Source organism: Glycine soja, chromosome 2 (assembly GCF_004193775.1).
Source record: "Glycine soja cultivar W05 chromosome 2, ASM419377v2, whole genome shotgun sequence".
Taxonomy (NCBI): domain Eukaryota; kingdom Viridiplantae; phylum Streptophyta; class Magnoliopsida; order Fabales; family Fabaceae; genus Glycine; species Glycine soja.
Window position 1 is genome coordinate 40875552 of NC_041003.1, and position 19692 is coordinate 40895243.

Below are 19692 nucleotides of genomic sequence, written 5' to 3' on the forward strand. Positions count from 1 at the left end.
TATATGCCTTGTGGGAGTGAATAAAATAATTCCGTGAGGGGGGAAAATGTATGATTTGAAACAAGAGATTAGATTCTTATATATCTTTTTTTTTTTTTTACAAATTATATATCCATTTGCTATACGTAAGTATTTGAACTTTATAGAGTGTTAATATGAACTCGTAAATGATCAATTTTATAAATTGCACGATATAATTTAAAGCATCTCAACTAAAAAAATAACTAGAATATACGTATATTCTAGTTATAGAGCTATGTATATAGAGCTATGTCCAAACAAAGATGATAAATTTAAAAATAAAAAAATTTAAATATGTTTTTAGTTTCTTAATTTAAAATAAAATATTTATTTAGTGTTCAAATTTAAAATTATTTTTTAATCTTTGTAGTTTGAAAGACTTGTTTTAATCCCTTTACTCAAACGCTGTTAAAGATTTCACTTAATTATGTGACTAACCAACGGAATACTACAAATTTCTTACGAAACAATTCACTTTGATTTTGTATTTTTATTTTTAAATACCTCATCACATGTTTGTTTTTCTTTAAAAATGTTAATTCTGATTACATTTGAAAATTTCGTTTGAAACAAAAAGATTAATTTTTTTCTTCAGATTATAAGAATAAAAATATCACTTTTAAATTTGAAAAACTAAAAACTAATTATTCTTTAATGAACTAAAACATATTTACTTATTTAAACACGGAAACAAATTAATAAAGATGTAACATATGAACCAATTTTGGTCTTTTTTTAGTTTAAAAATTACTATTATTTATGTTACCATTAAAATATAACCAATTCTCTTATAATATTATATTGATTATTTATTAAAATCTTATCTTTGAAGAGAATTATAAAATTTTAAAATTAAAAAAATACAGATATTTATAGAGCGAGGTGATATTAAAACATAGAAGAAAGGTTAAAACATAAAGAAGAAGAAGAAGAAGAAGTATACCTTAATCTTAATCTCGAGGTATTCTAAGAAAGAACAGAAAAGCATATAGAGCGAGGTGATATTAAAACGCAAAGTTCTTTTTCTTGAACTGCTGTTCTTTAAAGTTTAAACGCTCCACACAAATACAATATTCTTTCTCTGCTCTCATCATCGATCATATCATATCTCATGCAAGCAGCTTGTAGCAGAGAAATGCAACTCTCTATTCAACAACAACAACAATACTAGTAGTAATCAGCCGCAGCTTCCGTTCAAGCTCTCTACCACGGCTTCTCTGGATCTCTCCAACCCTCTAACCAAACTCACCATTTTCAACAACAGCCTCAGCCTCATGTAGTTCTTTTCTGTTAATTACAACAACAATAATAATTGTGATTTTGATTTTTTGAAATTCAAGGAACGGAGTTTTGGAGCTTCGGCTCAGGCTAACGGTGGCGGTTCGGGTCAGCCGAAGCAGAGGGTTAGAGCCGGGAGGGGACAAGCTACGGACCCACACAGCATCGCCGAAAGGGTACGTTTCTCTTTCTCAGTTCGTAAATACGTGTTTGGAATTGGATCAGTAATTTCAAGTGTACGTCTTATTCCTTGTAACGACATACTTTTCTATACGTACATTTTTCAGAGAAAATGTGATCGTCCGTCCGTGGCTGACACAATTCTCTTTTCATTTTTGTTAAATTAATTAGAAGAAGAAAAATATATATGTGGAACCGTCGTAATTAATAGGACATAATCGCTTTGTTTTTTCTACTACATATCTTTTTACGTTTGATTTGATGGATGTCAAGAAGCAATTTGGTCATTGTCTAACGTTTCTCTGGAATATTGTTGTGTGTGGCAGTTACGGAGGGAGAGAATCGCAGAGCGAATGAAGGCCCTGCAAGAACTTGTTACGAATGCCAACAAGGTTAACAATCATTCCTCAATCATGTTGTGTCTTCTGTTCATTAATTAGACTAATCTTAATTGTAATTTAAAGATTAAACTTATGACTCTTATTCATAACTCGATCATCGGTCATGAATTAATAAATAAATAAGCACTTTCCAACGCTGTAGTTTTGGTATGTAGTGTAGTACAGCAATACCCTCGTACATCATTCCCATTATATCTTTCCGTAATGTAAAACTGGAAACCGCTAAGGTTAATTTGGTCCTTCAAACAAGTGGGATTTGTAGAATTGTTCTTATAAGACTGAGGGGACAGTTTAGGCACAACACATAATATAGTATTACTATGCACCATTGCACCCTACAGAATTGTATTGGATCAATCCTTAGTAAAAAAGAGTATATCAGTCATGCACTATCTCTTTATAGTACAATCTTTTCTCAGTCTTTTTTATCATATAAACCATCGTATTCAATATCTATCTCACTTTACTATAAAAAAATATAAAATATAAAATTAAAAATGCACAAACAAATACAATTTCCCTTGTTAATTAAAATATGTGTTCATTGTGTTGGCTCCTGGATTGACAGACTGACAAGGCCTCCATGCTGGATGAGATCATTGATTATGTGAGGTTCCTACAGCTCCAAGTCAAGGTCAGATTCCCCTTTTTATCTACTATTTTTTTAATAAATAAAAGATTAGGGATAGAAATATGAATAAAAAGAAGTACAAGTATCATAATAATTTCATGTGATAATATGTATTTTGTGAAAAGTAATTTTCAAATTATTATTATGTTTTTCATACTGATATTTCCTCATTTATTTAATTTTTATTTCAATGAATTAGTATATTTCACTTTTTCATTGTCTCTTGATATATTATTTCAATTGAAGGAAACAAAAAAGTTGAAAATTAAATAAAACGATGATATAATTAATGTTTTTCATGAATAATATCTATACAACTTTACAAAATTGAAGTTAGCTGGATGTTCAGTGAGTTACTGTGCATACACTGTTCATCGAACAGAATATAGATGGTCAAAATTTTAAAACAATATCTATACATAACTAGATTCTATACACTGATCAGTGAGTGTTACTCTACATATGTGTAAAATCTTAAAACAATAATTGTTTTTAACCGATGAATGATTTCGTGATCTGATATCATGTTTCTAGCAAGTAATAAGTAATTCATTTAATCTCATGAATTCATTATTCAAAGTTATCAATTTAGGTATGCCTTGTGTTTTTCAAATAAAAGGGTCTGTGCCTCATGCCTATTTCTCTTGCCACGTGTCACACAGGGAACCCCTTCATCAAACTTAGCAAATCACGTGGATTTTGCTAAAGTGCTTCAACCAATCCAATCACAAATTTCGGAGTTTCCCATCCCTCTATCTCATTTCTTTTGGTTAAGAGGAAGCAAAACAATCTAATGTTTTATCTTATTTAATTCAAAAGAAAATAAAAATAAAAATATTTTCTTTTTAAAATTATTATTTTTCTTTTCTTTTATTTTCTCTCGTCTAAAAATATAGTATTGTCTAGTAATAAAAATTTTAACCTTTTTTTTTCGTTTACCTTGAACTACTTTTGAAGGCATTAATATACTATAATTTTATTTGAGTCAACGTCTTATATTTAATAATTAGAGAGTAATCGCGGATCAAACGAACTTCTTTTTTGCAAAAGGATTGGCAGCTTCTTTTTTTTTTTTGAATTAAGAATTGGCAGCTTTAATTGATACAATGCTTCGTTATGTTTCATCGTTATGTCATGGAGGATGGATTGTTTTATGTACATTTTATATATTTTTATGTTTGGTTTTTTCGAAAGAAAGGGAATCAAAACGTGGCCACGTCACGAATTAGGTTATGTATCAATTATTAATAGATTATCATACTTTTTATTAATTAAATCAATGATCCTTACATTTTTTTCTGTAAAAAAAATTAATTAAATTAGAGACGAAAGATTTGAATAATTTGTATTTATATAACATTATAAAGTTAAACTTTATTATCGTCATTTAATTTAATAACTTTTGAGATAATGTAAAAGTGATGGCCTTTATTTTATTTTTTTCAATAAAGCAAAGTTTGTATCACCGCTATGACAGACGGAAGTATCAAGTAAAAAGTCTCTCATCTTATCTTCAATTAAAAAAATATAGAAAACTCAAGCCAATAATACCGTTCTCAAATTGTGTTGTTTATCAATTGGATATTTTGATATTTTAAGAGCATGCTTAGTTAGGTAATGGTGTTTATAACTTAGTGCCTCATCTTATAACTTCCTAATTCTACATAAGCTGCACTTGATTATATTGGAGGATTAATCAGACAAGTGTAGGTTGGTAATGCTAGAAATGCTGATCTAAATCAGCTCATTGTGTTTTAATGGGTGTTGCCAAAATTAATTATGGTTAAAATTAATTTTAAAGTGATAAAATTTATATTTAAATATTTTTATTATAAAATTAAGTTATGAAACAAATTTATGACAAAAAAATTTATTCAACACAAAAGTCACTTTTAAAATTCAACAACAACAATAATGTGTGTTTGTGATAAGTTGTGGTGAGATAATTTTCTTTGATTGGGGTTGATTTTCACTCATTCTAACTTAGAAGTTAGGAGTGAAATACTCAAATTTGTAGGGTGATATGTAACTTGGAATGGGTTATTAAACTTAATAATTTTTATTTAAGATGGTGAATATTACTTGTTTTTGTGAGTGTAAGAAAATGGTTTCGAACCACTAAATTATTTTTGTGTTTTATTATTTTCTTTATTTTGTATTTTTATGTGTTACCATCTTTGATTATTATCGTGTGCAGTTTTGCCCTAAAGAATGCTATTAAGACTTAATGGAAAATTTCCCATACAACCAAAATATATCAATGTGTTGAAGGCCTTTGACATCTCAAATAAGATTTCTTATTAGCTTATGCAATAATAAATGAGTTCACTTTTAATGCATTTTCAATATAAAAAAATTCAAGCACCGAATAATGTAATCATTTTTTAAAATGAATTTAACAATTTTTTAAAATAATATGTCAACGTGAGATTGAATGAATAATAAAAACACCAACAATACAATATATTAAAATTAAGTTATAAAATGATTTGATAAAATTTTCTTAGCAATAAAGTTCATGACCGGAATAATTGTTTAGTTTTTTTAGTGACGAAGGGTTTGATGAAGAAAACACAAATAAGCAGTTGGTAGATACATAAGTAAAACACGAAAACAAACTGGAATTAATGGGCAACAACTAACCAATCGGGTTCTGAAGAGTAATGGAATCGGAGAAATGATATCCCCAAAGTTTGATTAGCGTGGGAAACACGGACTTATAATAAATAATAATTTGGTAATTTGATATTTGAGAGTGGGTTGCACGTTACACAGATCCTTTTATGTCATTATATGTTTGAGTTACATTATATTGTCAAAGTTAATGATTTTTTTTATCAAATACAATTAATAAATTTTACAGTTAATTATGGTGATTTTTGATAAATGGTCTTATTAAAGAATATCCTAAAGATAGTACTAGTTATTAAGGAATTAATAAATATTTTTTTTATCAACAATGACGGTGGAATTGCATTGGTAATGATGACGTGTTTAGTACTCTTTTCCATAATTTTCTTTTTCCACTTTTTAATTTCTTGACCAACACTCTAGAGAACTAGCTAAATTTTTCTTTAATAAAAATTATTCTTTTTTCACAGTATCATACTATTTTTCAGCAACAGGAGAAGATACAGATATACCAACCAGAGATCATCCCTTCTCCCTCCATGTTTACTATGTCAAAGTTTTATACAGAAGAATGCTGAGACTTTTTTATGATGAAACCTAACTTTTTTTTAAATAGTAATATAATTTTAAATAAGTTATAATATTAACAGTTCATATATAATTGTTTTTTTTATACTTATATAAGTGTTCAATTATTATTTATTTGTTTAACTTTTATATAAAAATAAAAATATTATTCGAATCTACATCAAATTATAAGGTTGACTTGATAATTGAAGAGAAAAAATTATGGGTTCAAATACCTCGTATTAACAAAAAAACTAATGAATTAACAACAAACATTATAAAAAAAATATAAAAATTCTAGTTGGAGATATCCACCAAAATAGCCAATACAAGTATACATTGTGTCTTGTGTGAAACTTGAGTTGCATTTATATGAAATTTTATCGGACCTCTCGTTGCCATTTCAAAATGACTAAATCAAGCCCAAGCCCAAGCCCAGGCTTAGCCTTACGAACATATTTAATGATACACTTTGCTCATTCCCAACTGTTAGTTACATCGCAAGTTCGCAAATTGAGTATTGTTTGGAAAATTTCAGTCCTCTTACAAAATTCTGTAAACCAACAAGCTCTCTAAATTTAACATTGATATTCATTTTAAAAGTTAAAAAGTATTAGTAGTACTGGTCAAGTGACCTTAGTTCTAATCATGTTGAATTAATGAAAACCAGTGAACCAGCCAGATGTGTCATCCATTTAACCTATTAGGCAGACTAATGCAAACTAATGAGAATGATACGGTGGATAGCCGATCTAAAACTGTGCAAATGGGTGACAAAGAACTAGTTTTAACCTTTTGTTTCAATTTTTTATTTTATAAATTTTTTCCAACGAAAGTATTTATTCAAATAAGCTTGATGTTAATTTGCAAAGGATTACTTATGCATTATTATTTAGTCTTCCATTCTTGATTTTCTTCCTTATAGTATATGATCATTTAATTTTAATTTAAAAATTTACCCACCTTGATTATATATGATTTTATGTTAGTGTACTACTTTTTACACCAAAATAATATATTTTCACCATTAAAAAAGTATCAATTCTTGTGAACCTAATTTTAAAATGTCATTCTCAATCACAAATATTTTTTCAACCTAAGAACATCAGAGCCTAATCACACTATATAAGATCACATACATCTTATAACACCATATAAGGTCACACACATGGATCATATGACATTATTTGAGAAGGTTAAAGTTTCAAGAATATTATTTAGCCTGAGATCTCTCAACAATGTCTTTCAATGTCATTTTTAGTTATCCTCTTATCCTTTTCAAAGGACTAAAAATCATACAGCCTACTCTTCTAATTGACATCTCTTGTAGCCTTCTTTATACTTTAATCATTTTTTGTCATCTTTTTCTCAATAGGTGTTATATCAATCTTTTCTCATATATAGTAGTTACAAATTCCATCTTTCTTGTAAGACCATATATTCATCTTAACGATGTGGGCTGATCATTTTTGTCATACATGATATTTTTATAAACAGAAATTATGAAGAAAGGAGAGATGAAAATGCAAGACTGGAAATCCTGAAACTAATTAATCCATATATTATTATTTTTAACTTCAAGATTGCCTCCTTTTTATTAAATACTAACTAGCATTTTGATCAAAACCAAAATAACACACAAAGCTAATGCATATGAACCACCTGTACAAAAGGTTCCTTAGGGTGTGTTTGGTTTAGAGGATGGAAATAAAGAAGATGGAAGTAGAAGATAAATTTTTTAAGTAAAGTACAAAATTTTTCTTGTATATTATTTTCATCCTTCAAAACAAACACAGCCTTAGGGCCACCATTTACCATTTAAAGTGTATGTTAGTTAAAGCAAGAAGTGACTTTGAACTATGCTGCTAAAAAAACTAAACCATGTGGGCCATTTCATATATTCCTTTGAGTTCTGACTAATGCGTAGATACCAAACATGTTCAGTACTCAGTTGCTACAATCTTTTACAACACAATGCCAATTGGAGGGAACTATAAAATTGTCAAAGCGTGTACAATTACATTGCGAATAGTCAAAACCAAGAGCTAGAACATCCCACAAGAACTGAAAATAATGGAAAACAAGAAAAAAGCATTATAGAACTTCTTTTAGCAACTGACTTATAGATAAGTACTTCACATTCACATCCACCCAAAGAAATACCATGATGTGATCTCCCATCTTCAACAGGGGCCAAGAAGATCCTTATAGTTTACACCCCTGCCAACATGAATAAACTCAACCTAATGAGGGTATTCTCCACTCAAGTGCACATGGCACCACAACTTGTAACTTCCTAGAGACAGATATTTATTCTAATTGCAGTGTGATATTAAAAATAAATGAAAAATCATTCAACACAACATGAAATAGTAACTAGTAAGAACTCAAAGTAGACAACACATAGAGAATGTACAGCAAAGAGTCATGCTTAAGCTATAAGGGGAATCAGCATTGTGACCCATTATTACTACTATTTCTACATGGAATTATTGATAAAATTCAAGCAATGGGTTTGAAAGTGTAAGGCTGTGGGAGCGTCAACGGACCTCTCCGGGACCCTTTGTCATCCAAAAGTCTCTGAACCCTCTTGTTCTGGCAGTATTGCCTATCGAAATGTTTCACCTGGAACAATATTAACACACCCAATTAAGAAAAGCATAAATTTTTACCAACACAAAATCGAAATTGAAGAAGGGGTTATGTTACCCAAGAAGATCGGCACTGTTTGACATATTCATTCCTGCACTCTTTGCATTCTAATGGGTATAACAAACCCACAGATGCAATCTCTGTGGGCTTCTTGTCCGATTCCTTCTCCAGGCAGGCATAGAACGCATCACGAGCCTAGTTCAACAAACATAAAACAATTCAACATATGAAGAAAAAAGAGAGAGAGAGAGAGAGAGAGAGAGAAAGGCATAAATCACACAGAAAAAATATTTGCATTAAAAGGAGAACAGAGAGAGACCTTGTAACAAGAATCCCTAGCTTTGGTGAGGACATCTGTGTGGATTTTGTCAGGGTTTGCTGCTGCGTAAGCTTCCAGAGCCATGTGAATTGTGAAGCGAGAGATTAGAGAATAGACTAAAACCTGCGTTGCAAGTTGCAATCACAGCATGTATGGACAAACCAAAACTGGGCTGGTCTGGGCTTTACCGTTCAGAGAAAACATTTTTAGCCCAAAACTTTATGGGGTCTTCCTATTCTCACTTCCCTATATACTAAGTTCACCAAAACCTTTTCTAAAAAGATTCAAATTCTCTAAACTGCCCTTAAACCTTTCCCCTCCCCACCCCACCCATCCTCACTTCCCATCACTCTCAGTCTCACTCACCCATTCCCAGAAATGTGTTCGTGCCTCCATTGTTCCTGGAAGGATGCTGCAACTGTCGCAAGTAGCCGTCATCGTTCTATGGAAATCTATCTATCAAATTTTATATTAATAAAAAATTATTTTATACTTCATTCATATAAATAAAAAATAACCTAATATATATATTTAAAATAACTAAAATATTAATATTTTGATCATCTTCTTAATAATGTTTAATTTTCATAAACTTTGGACACAAAAATCAAGATAATACTCCATCCCATCTATAAAATATAAGTCGTTTAAAATTGTTACATAAATATTAAGAAAAATAATTAATTTATTAAATTTTATAAAAAAATTAGTATTTTTTTAATATACTCTTTCTTCTCTAATTAAATAGTACTTCTATTCATTTATTCTCATTACATATAATTTTCATTGATAATAACAAATTTTTATACAAACTTATGAACCCTTTTCACTTTATCTAATTAATTGGAAAAAAAAATGACCGCCAAAATTTTAATCGGAACCTAATTGTTGCATCTAAATTGGGATTGAAATTTACTCTCATAGAACAAAATTGGAATTGACTCTAAAACATTTCTGTCAAAATTTTATTTGAAGATATTTGTGCTTCCCTGAAGCTTTCAATCTGCCCAATAGTTCCACTGTATATTTAGCTTCTTTAATTGAAAGTCACATCTTTACCAAGATGGCTTCAAAACATAGTATTTCATTACTTGATATAGATTTGAATGCACAATTTGCCCAACCTTCAACTTCAAAATACTAATGAAATGCATCCTATATTGCTAGATTTAAATATCAATGCAAAAGAAAATTTCGTTATTGATCTCAACATTATTCTTAATTATCCCGCTAGATCAATTTTCATTTGATTTAAATATTCGACCATTTGCCGATTCTGAGGTAGACTTCAATGAAAACACCTCTCGACACATTCGTACATAACATGGGATAGCTTTTTATTGTTAATTTTTTATTTTTTATTTATTATGTATTTTTGTTAGTAGGTTGTAACTTGAACTAATTTTTTAATATTGTTTATTGGGTAAATTGTCACTATATCAAACACACCATCAACAACATCCTCACTATCACACTTGTTCATCATCATTCACACATGGAAGGGAAAACACCCAAAAAAAAAAAAAAAACTTTACCTTATGAAGTTTTCTTTCGTCTTCACCGCATAAGGAGAAATCATGTTCTAACAACACCCAGAAATCAAGTGTCACTGTCTTCCACCATGTCATCACCATTGGCCACTAACAATGCAAGGGCACGAAGAAGCAAATCATGCTTAACAACCACAATTCAACCTCTATCTCCTACAAAAAGGTAAAAATGAAAGAGGATAAATGAATGATCAATTTTGTGGCAACTTAAAGGATAAAAACGTTCACATATGAATTGACAATTTGATCTACACATGCTTGGCCCAACACATGGAGGTCACTTCTATCATGTGAATTTGACATGTCTTTCACATGTTACATAGGTACTTAACGTTAACAAATGAAACTTGACGATAGAATTAAATTGTCAGTAAATTTACACAATTATAAATTAAATTGATCATTTTCATAATATAGGGACTAAATTGTTAATAAAATTGATTATTTGTCCATTCTTATTTACTCCTAAATTCTAATAAAGGGTAAGTTGAAAAAAAGAATTACTTTTTATTTAAAATTATTACAATTAAATGTAGTTAATAAATTTTTTTAATTAATGTGATTTTTTTTTGTTATATTTGAGATTGGCATAGTATTTATTGTTGGTTAATTTGAAAATTGAGATGATACTGGATAAATCTGAAGTCGTGTATAACACTTTCAGATTAAATCAAATTTCAGGGTTCAACCAAAATTGTTCAATCGGATAAAATCAGAAGATTATAATTCAAGAGTTTTGTTTTGGTCTTATATGTTTTGTCACCCGTTATGCTTTCTGAACCAGGATGATTATTTATGATCAAAGAAAAGGTGGTTTTTGGCAGTTGATGGAAGTTATTTCTTTTTAAAAATTGTCGTTGATGGAAGTTTTAGTAACTTCCATGTAACTTCCAACCGTTGATGGAAGTTTTAGTAACTTCCATGTAACTTCCAAAATTTGTCTAAACCGAGCATCTCGTTATTACATTAAAACAAGCGTGCACTCTTATTTTAACATAATAAAGAGATCAATTACACTAAAATGTCCAACAAACCTCCCCATTTTAGTGTAATTACCGATCAAATCACCAAAGTCATAACATACCACAAACTATTGCATAGATGAAATATCGTGACGATTGAATTTCATCTTAGCAAATTACACGTTTCAAATATTTGAATATCAGGGTGTCACTAAGGATTGAACCATTTTTATTCATAATGAATACATGAAGATAATCTGCACAATAGTTTATAACATTACTCTTGCTCGACACTAGTTTACTAGCCTGTGTCCCTATCCTTCATAAGCATATCAAAGCCAAGTCCCAGCTTCTTGAAGCGGCTAAACTTCATGCTTATATAGGTAGTTCTTTTCTTTCTTGCACTTGCAAATGCAATTTTTCAAAAGAACCATTGAGGAGTTATACTCCAACCTCCTTAACTTACAGAACCGAACACATACCTTTTGGGATACTTTTGATGATGTGTTCCAATCTCTACATGTTAAGCTTTTCACATTGAATTCAGCACCTAATGTCATATTAGATGGGAATTGGGTATCTTAACATAAGAGATTTCAGATTGACTTTAATCCTAATCTCACAGCCGACCTTTTCACGAGATCTCTACTTAACCCTTTGGTTAAATGATCGGCCAAATTATGCTGAGTTCTCACAAACTCCACTGATATCACACCATGCATGATTAACTCCCGAACCATGTTGTGTCTAACACCCAAGTGTCTATACTTCCCATTATACACTTGACTATATGCCTTAGCCAAAGTAGCCTGACTATCGCACCTGATAGACATGGGAGGTATAGGTTTGGGCCACAATGGAATCTCATAGATCAGATTTCTTAGCCACTCAGCTTCTTTACCATATGCTGTTGAAGCTACAAATTCAGATTCCATTGTTGAATTTGTAATGCAGGTCTGTTTCTTGGATGCCCAAGAGATAGCACCTCCTCCAAGGAGGAATACCCAACCACTTGTGGATGAATAATCTTCCATATTGGTTATCCAACTTGCATCAGAGTAACCTTCAATAACCGAAGGAAATCCAGTATATGTCAAACCATAGTCAATGGTTCCCTTTAAGTACTTGAATACTCTATTCATAGCTTGCCAATGATGAGAACTGGGATTACTTGTAAACCTACTAAGTTTAGCAACAGCATAAGCTATATCAGGCCTAGTACTAATCATTGCATACATGAGTGATCCTATCGCCCTTGAGTATTCAAGTTGAGACACTGCTACACCTTTATTAGGTAATAGCTTCAGGTTAGGATCAATGGGAGTACTTACCGGAGAACAATCTTTAAAATTAAATTTCTCCAATATCTACTCAATATAATGTGATTGAGAGATGGAAATGCCATTGTTTCCACGTTTGATCTTTATTCCTAAGATCACATCCGCCTCCCCCATATCTTTCATATCAAACTTAGAAGACAAAAATGCCTTAGTTTCATCAACTTGATCTTGGTCGGTACCAAAGATCAACATGTCGTCTACATACAGACAAATGATAACTCCTTTGCCATGAGTATCAAACTTGCTGTATAGACATTTATCTGCTTGGTTTAGAACAAAACCACTAGACAACACAACCTCATCAAATTTTTGATGTCATTGTTTAGGCGCTTGTTTCAAGCCATAAAGAGATTTCATCAGTTTACACACCTTATTTTCATTTCCTGGCATAACAAACCCTTCAGGTTGTTTCATGTATATCTCTTCATCCAATTCACCATTTAAGAATGCAGTTTTCACATCCATTTGGTGAATCACCAGATTGTGGATAACAGCAAGTGCTAACAACAGTCTAATAGTGGATATCCTAGCAACAAGAGCATATGTATCGAAAAAATCAATACCCTCATTTTGCCTAAAGCCTTGGATAACCAATCTGGCTTTGTACTTGTCAACAGTACCATCCACTTTCATCTTTCTCCTAAAGATCATCTTACATCCTAATGGCTTACATCCAGGAGGTAAGTCAACCAATTTCCAGGTATTATTTTGCATGATGGAATCCATCTCACTTTGGATTGCTTCTTTTCAGAATACAACATCCCTTGAAGCCATTGCTTCACTAAAAGTCTTTGGGTCTTCCTCAACATTAAGGCAATATTGATATTGAAATTCAATATCATTCCTTGACCCTTCAACCAAATAGAGTTGAAAGTCATCACCAAATGACTTAGCCTTTCTTACTCTCGTACTCTTTCTAGTTTCAGTACTAGTTAAAGGTATATCCTCAATATTAACTGAGACTTTCAACATGGAATTCATGTCCTTTGGCCTAGGTATAGATGTAAACCTTTGTTCATCAAAGATAGCATCCCGTGACTCTATAACCGAGTTCATAGCAACAGAATCATTAGATTCTAGCACATAGAATCTATATGCTTTAGAATGTTCAGCATATCCAATAAATATGCAATCTATACCTTTTTCACCTATGGTTTTCCTTTTAGGTTCTGTAAGCCTGACTACAGCCCTACATCCCCAAATTTTGAGATAACTCAAATTTGGTGTCTTTTTGTGCCAAAGTTCATATGGGGTAACCTTATTCCTTTTGTTAGGAATTCGGTTAAACAAGTAACAGGCTGTCAACATAGCCTCACCCCAAAATCCTTCACATAAACCCGAATAGGATAACATGGAATTCATTATTTCTTTCAAGGTTCTATTCTTCCTTTCGGCTACACCATTCTGTTGTGGTGTATAGGGAGCTGTAGTTTGATGTATTATTCCAGTAGATTGAAAATAAACCGGATCATAATACTCACCACCCCTATCCGTACGAAGAGTTTTGATTAGCCCATTTTGATGAAGTTCTACCTCTTACTTATAAATTTTAAATTTATCAAGAGCTTCATCTTTTGTATTTAATAAATATACATAACAATACCTTGATGCATCATCAATAAAAGTAACAAGATATTTTTTATGACCTAATGATGGAGTAGCATGCAAATCACACAAATCACTATGAATAAGGTCTAAGACTTTAGTCTCACTTTTAACATCCTTAAAAGGTTTCCTAGTGATCTTGGTCAACATGCAAGTTTTGCATTTTTCAAAAGGAGGAATCATACTTGTTTTTGACATATCTTTTAATCTTTTGTAATGAACATGTCCTAATCTAGCATGTCAAATTTCTGATTTTGTCATATTAGTTATAGAACTACACGAGGCCATACAAACAGATTCATGAACAAAAGGAACATCAATGTTTAATTTAAACATTTCATTACAACGATAACCAAATCCAACAAACGAACCATGTCTTGACAAGATGTACTTGTCACTTTCAAGTACTTGCTTGAAACCACAATTATTTAAAACCATACCAGACAATAAATTCTTACGAATACCAGGTACAAATAAGACATTATCCAAATACAAACTTTTTCCGGAAGTAAAAACTAAATTCACACAACCTAATCCTAGGATTGGTTCAGTTGCAACATTGCCCATCTTCACAATAGAGTCATCATCGATTGGTCTAAATTCCTTGAACCAACGACGATCTTTGCACACATGGCTTGTTGCTCCCGAATCAAACCACCAAGCGACATCATCATCCTGCACATAGAATGCATCAGATATTAGTGATACATAATTTGAATTCGTATTCGAATTAAAATTATTCACTACAATCTGACCTTGTTGCTTTTCAGGATCATTAGACCCACTTGGACCAGCCTTGTTCTTTCCTTTGAACACCCAACAATCCCTCTTTAAATGACCAGGTTTCCCACACTTCCAACATGACAATTTTGTTTGTTTGTTTGGACCTTTGTTCTTATTTCCTTGAAATTTTCGTTTGTTACCTTTAGCATTGTAATTTTGCTTAATTGTTCCACTTTCCTCTACCATATTAACGGAAGAGGAACCTGCTACGTTTTTATCATTGACTTTGTCAATTTCCTGAGCCCTCAGCGACTCCTCAATCATGAAATGACTACCGAGTTGAACCAGAGTCAACTCTTCCTTCTTATGTTTCAAGTTATGCTTGAAGTCTTTCCAAGAAGAAGGCAGTTTATCAATTATAGATGAAACTGCATTGGATTCATCCATTTTCAAATCATGTTGAGTAAACTGACCCAAAATCCACAGCAGTTCATTATATTGTTCCATAACAGGCCTCAAATCAATCATTTTGTAATTAAAGAAATTACTAACTAAGAATTTGTTACTTGAGGCATCTTCTGCCATATACTTGGATTCAAGAGAGTTCCATAATTCCTTAGCAGACTCAACATTTTGATAAATATCAAAGAGAGAGTCAGACATATCGTTCAGAATGTGTCCACGACGAATGTAATCGTCGTTCTCCCATTTCGAACGCTTCCTTGTTTGATCCAGAGTTTCGTCTTTCATATACACCGGCATCGGTGTACTCAGCACATACACCACATTCAATGTTGTCAAGAGAAAATGCATCTTCTTCTGCCATCTTCTGAAATCCTGCCCTTTAAACTTGTCCAACTTCGCAAACTTGCTTGTCATCTTCGAACTATCGTTCGTCATCTCGAAAGATTTGATTCAATCTTTTGTTGGTTAATTTGAAAATTGAGATGATACTGGATAAATTTGAAGTCGTGTATAACACTTTCAGATTGAATCAAATTTCAGGGTTCAACCAAAATTGTTCAATCAGATAAAATCAGAAGATTATAATTCAAGAGTTTTGTTTTGGTCTTGTATGTTTTTTCACCCGTTATGCTTTCTGAACCAGAATGATTATTTATGATCAAAGAAAATGTGATTTTTGGTGGTTGATGGAAGTTATTTCTTTTTAAAAATTGCCGTTGATGGAAATTTTAGTAACTTCCATGTAACTTCCAACCGTTGATGGAAGTTTTAGTAACTTTCATGTAACTTCCAAAATTTGCCTAAACCGAGCATATCGTTATTACATTAAAACAAGCATGCACTCTTATTTTAACATAATAAAGAGATCAATTACACTAAAATGTCCAACATTTATTAATTCAAAGAAGTATATTACAATCATTACAACTCATATTTGTCTCTTAAAATATGAACTTTTTTTTAAATTCAAATTGGAAAGTGGGAGTTGACTTCGTAACACACATTTAGAACTTTTCTGTCTCTTCATTCTTGTGTGGAATTTGCATTCAGCCCTCTCCATCCACTGTGATTAATATGTGGCTATAAACCCATTAAAGAACCATCCCATCCGGCCCGACCACTCCATAATAAACAACATATCAATGCACTATGTCACGCAAAGAATTAAGAAACTGCAATATCACATTATTTTAGCAAATCTAGTATGATTGTGTGAGTGATCAGGACAGTGTACGAACATAATCACTATATGGGCATAAAAAATCTTAGTATAAAAAACCTTATACTATACGAACATAATTACTTATGAGTAATAATGAGTTTAAAATTTCATATATTTATATATACACACACGTTAGTATAAAAAAATTACACTTTAACTTTTTAGATATTTATTTAGAAGTTAACAAATTTTTATATATATTTATTTATGATTGAATGAAAATATAATAATCTTTAAATTGTTAGCCAGTGCATGGACTAATTTTCAATCTTATTTATGAGTTTAATTTTCTTACTTTTTCACTGTAAATTTTTTATATTGTTAATTAATTAAAAATAACACTAAATATGACTTTTAAATCATTACTACATATGGTAAATAATAATCTCATCACACATAATAGTCTATAATTGAATAGTAATACCATGTTTAGTTGACATAAACAGTAAGGGCTCTCCCCTCTTAAGCAAAAGTGGGAAGGGTGTGGTTTGATTCACAACTTTTATAAATAGAGCAAAGTTAATTAGCTGGGAGGTGTTGGAAGACATTAGACCCTATGTTTAGTGGAAGACATCTTTGCAAAGGCAAATAATTTCATGGCAATATATTCTAAATAAATTTTATTTATAATTATTTTTTTATCTTTGTCTGTGGCAATAAATATTTTATTTCATATTTCTATCTTTTCTCTATTTATAATATAATTTTTTTTTGAACCTAATTTGTAGGTCAGTATCATTGCGGGTTTTCACCAGAGTTTTCTCAGGCTTCGTCCCGCTAAGACATAGTTCACCAAAGCTGATGACTAATTCTCGAAGCACTGAATATATGCTTTTTCATATAATTTCTTTATTATTATTTATGGTGTATGTAAGAGATGAGGCGTCGCCGTACGTTGTGAATAATTGGCTTATAATATTTTATTTTGTAGTACATTGTACCCAGATCTCTCTAGCTAGTCCTCCACCAATTCAACATGCATTTCTCAAAAAGGGTTTGTTTTCTTCCATAGAGGGCATGTCTGCCATATTGGTACAGCAATCAAACATGTCAAAGACTCGATGCTTGGATCCCAATTGAAGGCCAAAGTGAATTAAGTGGTGCACAATAGACGAATGAAGCAATTTGTCAATGGGGGTGTAAGGGATTTTTTTTTTAGTGCAGTGAGTTATTAATTATGTAAGCAAGTTGACGCCATGGATAATTCTATAAGTTGACTTAACGGGGACTTCCAGAGATGAATTAGTGGATATGATAATGGTAGTCGATGATTTTAAACGGAAAACAAATAATAAAGCCAAAAGTAATGTAAGTTGCATTTTATTGCTGACATAAAAGATTGTTCAATGTCTATTCATACTCCATATTTTGAATGCTCTGATGTAATGGTAGTATAGTGGGTTGACTCTTCCGTTTCCCACTAGCTGCAAAATAAGGGAGGAATAGGTTGACTTTTATTATTTTTTTAAATCCATTTTATTTTATTTTATAAGGACTGATGGATCGACTTACATAATAATAAAAAAAAAATATTTTTTAAGTAATGGGGTGTGCTTAAAATAAAAGTGAATGGGCTGAGAGGCGAGGATATTAATGAGAGTAAGAATTAGTAAAATGATGAAATTCAGGTTTAAATTAGAATTTGAAAGACTAAAAAAAATGAATGAGAAGGAAAATATCATCACAAATGCTGCCTTGTTTTAATGTTTTTGACCTGCTACAATCCAAGGATAACACAGAGCTAGTTATGCTTATGTATAGAGTATAGATGGGCTAAAATCTTCAAGTCACCAAAATAACGAATTAATTAAACATTTTATTTTACAACTACGACAACAAGGTTTTTCAATAAGATATTTTTTTGGGTAAAATTATTCATTTGGTCCTATAATTTCACCATTCATACTTTTTTAGTTTTTATAGTTTGAAAATAATTTTTTTAGTTCCTATAATTTATATTTTAATTTTTTTTTAGTTTTTATAATTTAAAAATAGTTTTTTTAGTCCTTATCATTTATATTTTAATTCTATTCTAATCCCTATAATTTGAAAGTTGTCTTTTTAGTTCCTATAATTTGTATTTTAATTACCTTTTAGTCTTTAATAAAAAAATATAAAAATAATTAGTTACAAATTAGTTATAAATTATCAACTATTTTTTTATTACAAATTATCTTATGATAAATGAGTTACGAATTACTTGCTAATATTGTTATAGTTAATTGTAATTGATAATATTACTCATATTTTGATGTTAACAGCAAATACGGAGGAGTCTTTGGTGGCTTTTGGTCGTGCGAAGGGTAAACGACAACGGCAAAAACGGTGTCGTTGAGACAAGGTTTCCATCCGCGATGGATGACAATGATGAAATGATTAATGGTGTTTGCTTTGTTGGTTCATTAAACTCTTGCTCAAATGCCATTGTAAAAGTTTATTTTTTTTCATAAATTCGTTTTGGGTTTGGTTTTGAGCCTTGATTTTGGTTGCTAAGGGTTCAATTTGAAACATTCATTTATGTTGAAAGATGAGTAAGCAATGAAAGTACTCTTTTTTAATCAATAAGCTATGAATGAATTCTCCAACTTTTGGTTTTTTGTTTTTTTTTTTTTACATTTTTCTTTGGTTGTTGTTGTGTTGATGATTAGTATGTTGAATGTACTTTCAGCCATATGTATCACTTCTTGATCTTGGAATAGCCTTAATTTAGCATTTTAGAGCTGAGGTATCAATATTTTTTTGCAATAGAGACAATGGCGCTGTTGGGAGATGAAGAGAAAACGGTGTCAAGGAAAGAATAATAAAAACACAACAAATGGAGGTCTAAAGGTTGTTGAGATGATGAGAAATAAATCTAATGTTGGTAGTGTAAGTTGTAACTATATAAATTAGATGAATCCAACGATCAATAAAATTTGTTCACCGTGAATCATTAAATGACTTGTCCACCATAGCCTTGGCTATCAAATAATAAGTTCCTTTAAAAAAATAAGAAGAAAAGATATTCCGAAGGAGCAGAGAAAGTCAATAGACATTTCAAAGAGAGAAGGGGTCATATGTGTATTATGATTGTGACGCAGTTCCATCCTGAGCACCCAAATGACACACTCAGTCGTTTCTCCATTTATGACCATCATATATAATC

The 19692-nt window shown here is 31.1% G+C and overlaps 1 protein-coding gene and 1 long non-coding RNA gene across 6 annotated transcripts; one reads left to right on the plus strand and one right to left on the minus strand.

The window, feature by feature from the left end:
• The first annotated feature begins 930 nt into the window (after positions 1 to 930).
• Positions 931 to 17911, plus strand: LOC114394215. Of its 4 annotated transcripts, XR_003662672.1 has the most exons (5): positions 931 to 1019; positions 1143 to 1475; positions 1806 to 1871; positions 2449 to 2514; positions 3174 to 3337. It is a non-coding gene; the product is annotated as an uncharacterized LOC114394215 (long non-coding RNA). The 4 variants fall into 4 exon arrangements; XR_003662670.1 differs by lacking the exon at positions 3174 to 3337 and adding an exon at positions 17479 to 17911 and having other exon boundaries at positions 937 to 1475; XR_003662671.1 differs by lacking the exon at positions 3174 to 3337 and adding an exon at positions 5613 to 5740 and having other exon boundaries at positions 937 to 1475.
• On the minus strand, positions 7576 to 8815 carry LOC114394203. Of its 2 annotated transcripts, XM_028355867.1 has the most exons (4): positions 8681 to 8815; positions 8419 to 8556; positions 8259 to 8334; positions 7576 to 7929 (listed from the first exon to the last, which is right to left on the minus strand). In XM_028355867.1, the coding sequence occupies exons 1-4, from the start codon at positions 8762 to 8764 to the stop codon at positions 7922 to 7924; spliced, it is 306 nt and encodes a 101-aa protein (XP_028211668.1). In that variant the 5' UTR covers positions 8765 to 8815; the 3' UTR covers positions 7576 to 7921. The 2 variants fall into 2 exon arrangements, with proteins under 2 accessions (XP_028211668.1, XP_028211660.1); XM_028355859.1 differs by having other exon boundaries at positions 7576 to 8334.
• Positions 17912 to 19692: the final 1781 nt, after the last annotated feature.